Genomic DNA, 4407 nt, shown 5'->3' on the forward strand with positions numbered 1-4407 from the left:
TTCCATCATTGATTAATTGGAAGAACTGCTAATTGATATTTCCATATTTTAAAAAGAATGTTTCAAAATAATTTTATAACACAAAACCATTAGTACAAAATGTCCATTTTAGATTAGTACAAAATGGCATCTTATAACATTCAACATTTTATCTTGATGTTTTAAATTGCTAATGAGTTTTTGCAACAATGTGAAAAATGCACAAATATGATATGTAAATAGAGGGTTCTAATTTCAATGCACAAATCGGAGTCTTTGGTATTTCTCTACGGAGGAACTCTAAAATCAACTTCATGTCATGCTAATTTTTTATAGTTTGACCAATCAGAATCATAACTAGTCTGTTAATGGGTGTACACCGGAGCGCGCAATTAAGTGGCATGGCACATGCCAATAAATGCTTGTCCAGTAGCGTACACGCATGTCCGTGTATAGAGCTGAGTACGCGACAGACGAAAATGGAAGTAAATCACGTATTGATTAGACGCTATATTACATCCTAATCTCGCGGCATGCATAGACGACGGCGATTTTGACCTCGCGCGTTGCCAGGTTCCAAACGTCCGGGTCGCTCTGCTTCAGCATAATAATGCTAATGCCGGTGTGCATGCTTCCTTTATCATAGAAAAAATAATCCCCATTCGCAGGCCGCACCCAAAGCCCACCGGAGCAGGATGAGTTCGTCTCGCCGGCGCCGCCGCCTCTCGCCGCCGCCGCAGCTGCCCGATGACGCCATCCGAGACATACTCCTCCGCACGCCGTCGGACGACCCCAGACGCCTCGTCCGCGCCTCCCTCTGCTGCAAGCCATGGCGACAGATCCTCTCGGATCCGATCTTCTGCCGCACCTACCGCGAGCTCCACCGCGGGACGCAGCCCTTGCTCGGATTCATCCACAACAAGGGCAGCGCGGAGAAGCCGCACCACTGCGTGCTGGTGCCCACCACCTCCTTCCGCCCGCCCGGCGGCACCCACCGCCGCAACTGGATCGTGCTCGACTCCCGCCACGGCCGCGTCCTCCTCTACAGCTTCCCGCCCAAGCCAGACATCCAGTTCGTCGTCTGGGACCCCATCACGGACGAGCAGTGCCGACTCGTCCTGCCCGACTTCACCCACGGCTCCTGGAGCGCCACCGTGCTCTGCGCCACGGACGGCTGCGACCACGTCGACTGCCACGGCGGCCCCTTCCTCGTGGTCTTCGCGGGCCTCGACAGGCACGCCTTCGCTTCCGTCTACTCGTCGGTCTCCGGTGGCTGGAGCGACACCGTCTTCGTCGACTATCCGGATGCCGCCATGGAGCAGTACCCTGGCATGGAGTTCACGAGGTTCATGGACAGCGGCCTCGGCTTCACTCTTCTACAGGGGAACACTGTCTACTTCCCTTGCAACATGAGCAACCGAGTCCTCGAGTACAACATTGCCGAAGAGCGGCTGTCGGTGATCGACACCCAGTTCCACGACTACTACCAGTGGCACGCCGTCCTCGTCGCCCGCGGTCCAAGACGACGGCGTGCTTGTGTTCGCCGGCTTGGAGGATTCCACCCTCCACGCGCGTGTGGTCGAGGGAGGCCGGCGAAGACGGCGCTGTGGAGTGGGCGCAGCGCAGGGTCGTCCATCTCGACGTGCTGGTGCCCCGTCCTGGCTGCTGCAGCACGCCCGATTGGGATGGCATGTCGGGTGGCCTATTGGTTGGATCCGCAAACGGCGTCATCTTCCTCAGCACGCATGCTGGATCATACACAGTTGACATTACTTCAGGCCGAGTCAGCAAGTTAACCAACATGAGATTCACTGACAAAATCATCCCCTACACCAGCTTCTACACTCTAGGTACTAATAACTGATCTTGTACCTACCTGTTTCAAACACCTACAACTAGTCTAGGTTTGTTCGAATAACTATCTTTTTGTCAGATTGCAAGTACTTTGTTTCAGTTAGCCTCGACATGAAAGTATAGATATATTGTTCCTGTCCTCAAGAATTTTAATGTAGAGATATTGGAAGATTTGCCATCTCATATGTGTGTATTCTATCTTTTCAGATCATTCTATGGGCATAAAGCACCACTGCCTTGAACATGTGAGCTCATCAACATGACTTGGCTGCCATTTTGGTGGACTTTTCTTCGTTTGTTGGTAAGATTAGGCATGGATGCAAGGTTCTGAATTCCAATTTGGTTCTGACGCCTATGCATATCTTAATTCTGAAAGAAAATGTACACTTGAAGGTTGGACCATACTATGATTCCAGTCAACATTTTATTGCATGCTATAACCTGTTGAAAATTCTAGATGATTGTAGTGACTACCATTAAGATATGTTCAATGTGATCTTCCTACGTGTATCTATATCCAGTACTAGCTTTGCAACTGGTAGGTTTTCACCAGACATTTCAATTTTTTTGGGTACTTAACCTGACTAGATTTCTGTTTCGTTGGTCTAACCGTTCTGACATATAATATTGTTCTGAAGGTTCTGCATATGCCCTATGCATGTCTCTGTCTGGAAGAGAATGCGGACATGAAGGTTGAACCATCCTCTGTTGGTGGAAGTCAAAATTTCAGACAGTGTTATAGTATGTTGAGTCCTGGATATGTACAAGGCACTATAACTGTGTGTATCTATATACAGTATGCTCCTAACCAGCCTTTATCTTCGAGACAAGTGGAGTTTTTGGGTATGCAACTGGACTTTGTTTCAGTTAACGGCAGCGTTCAAGTGAGTGGGTAATCTCTGTTTGTCTGGTGTAACTGAATTAGCTGTAAGACTGTTAATTTGGTCATGCCGTGTGCTTTAATTGTTTGCACTCTGCTGTAATTGAGCCTAATGACTACCTGTTATGCTAAATGATGTCTGGAGGCTTATTTATTTGTCCGGCTTGATGTTTAGGCTTGCTGTGAAACTGATTGATGTAGTGTTTTTTAGGCAGAACACTAGGACTTCCTACTGCATATAGTTACAATTTTTTTCCAACTGTACAAACAAAATAGGAGAAGCTCATGCTATGTGTATGTTCGTAAATTAGTTATGCTATGCAGCTTCTACCAGATGCATGCAGGTGCAGAAATTCAGAGAGATTGCAACATGGCTGTTCATGAATTGGTCCAGGTTGGCAGGAGAAGTATCAATTGTGTATGCTGGCTTGTTGCAGTAGTGCTTGACAGAGTGTGAGCTCTTTTCCTGATGTGCAATGTAATATCTCCATCTTTTTAAGAAAGCATCATTAATAAAAACGGGAACTAAATAAATATTCCTGAAAGAGTACTCAATGGCAGCGGACCTGAACCTCTGATGGCCATTCACTTCAACATGTGCTACCAAAGTTTTCTGTGCACATTTTCAAATCACCAGTTCACCAAGTAAGAGAGATGAAAACGATCAAACACGGGATGGGAGATCGGTAAATGGATTATACATGCAAAGCTTTTTCTAAATCTTTGTTTACAAGAAGAAAAAGTGATGTTATTACTCCTAGGTTTTATTCACAAGTATAATACATCCTAAAAAGGAAAATAATACGGTTCATGTCAGTTCTCGCTACCTCCTTCTCAGAATGATATGCGTATTGAACGAGACAACTGCTGGTCCTACTACCTCTCGACGTTATCTGCTCCGCGTCAATGAATCCCAACAGCAAAAATTGTGCAGCCGCTTCGCAACTGCCACAACAACTAGGCGGCGCTGATTCCTCCTCGAAGCCTGCACGTCACCAAGAATGTGGCGGCACGGCCTAGTCTTCCTTGGCACGCCCCCAACAACAACCTGGCGGTGCAGCTTCCTCCTCCAGCCCCCGCTGTCAATAACATTGCGCCGTCCGGACCTACCTAGATTGTCATCCGAGTATCTTGTTTATTTGGCATACTCCAATATCTCACCACGACATAACACTTGAAGCAGGGGCGGAGCTCCCCTTTGGGCAAGGTATGGCAGCTGCCCTACCTTGATTTTTTGCAAAAAATCAAATATATATATGCATGTATACATATACAATCAGTTTTGTAGAATTTCTGTTCGTTTTTGAAGAAAAAATAAAAGAGAAGAGAGGGAATGGGCTCAAGGGACGGGGCTGCTAGCTAGCTGGGCCGGCCGTGCGATCTGCGCTGGTCGTGGACTCGTGGTCTATCGACAAGTCTGGAAGATATCTAGTGCTACCACCCCTTTAGGTGGTACCGTGCTACCGTATAAAAAAACGTATTTTATACGTGTTAAAAAATTATACGAAAAATTGTGAGTGCTCATGAAGCATGTCCCTACAACATCCCAAAATTTCATATCCAAAATCGACATAGACACTGAGAAACAAAAAAGAGAAAATCAGCATGAATAGTGCTACCTAGTGTCACAAAAAGACAAATCAGAAAATGACACTATTCATGCTGATTTTCTCTTTTTTTTGTTTCTCAGTGTC

At 46.5% G+C, this 4407-nt stretch overlaps 1 protein-coding gene across 1 annotated transcript; it reads left to right on the forward strand.

Moving 5' to 3' along the window:
• Window positions 1–611: 611 nt before the first annotated feature.
• LOC127312738 (uncharacterized) lies at window positions 612–2849 on the forward strand. Its single transcript, XM_051343282.2, has 3 exons — window positions 612–1829; window positions 2041–2134; window positions 2472–2849. The coding sequence occupies exon 1, from the start codon at window positions 675–677 to the stop codon at window positions 1773–1775; it is 1101 nt and encodes a 366-aa protein (XP_051199242.1). The 5' UTR covers window positions 612–674; the 3' UTR covers window positions 1776–1829; window positions 2041–2134; window positions 2472–2849.
• The last annotated feature ends 1558 nt before the right edge of the window (window positions 2850–4407 follow it).

The sequence above is a fragment of the Lolium perenne genome, chromosome 7 (assembly GCF_019359855.2).
Source record: "Lolium perenne isolate Kyuss_39 chromosome 7, Kyuss_2.0, whole genome shotgun sequence".
Taxonomy (NCBI): domain Eukaryota; kingdom Viridiplantae; phylum Streptophyta; class Magnoliopsida; order Poales; family Poaceae; genus Lolium; species Lolium perenne.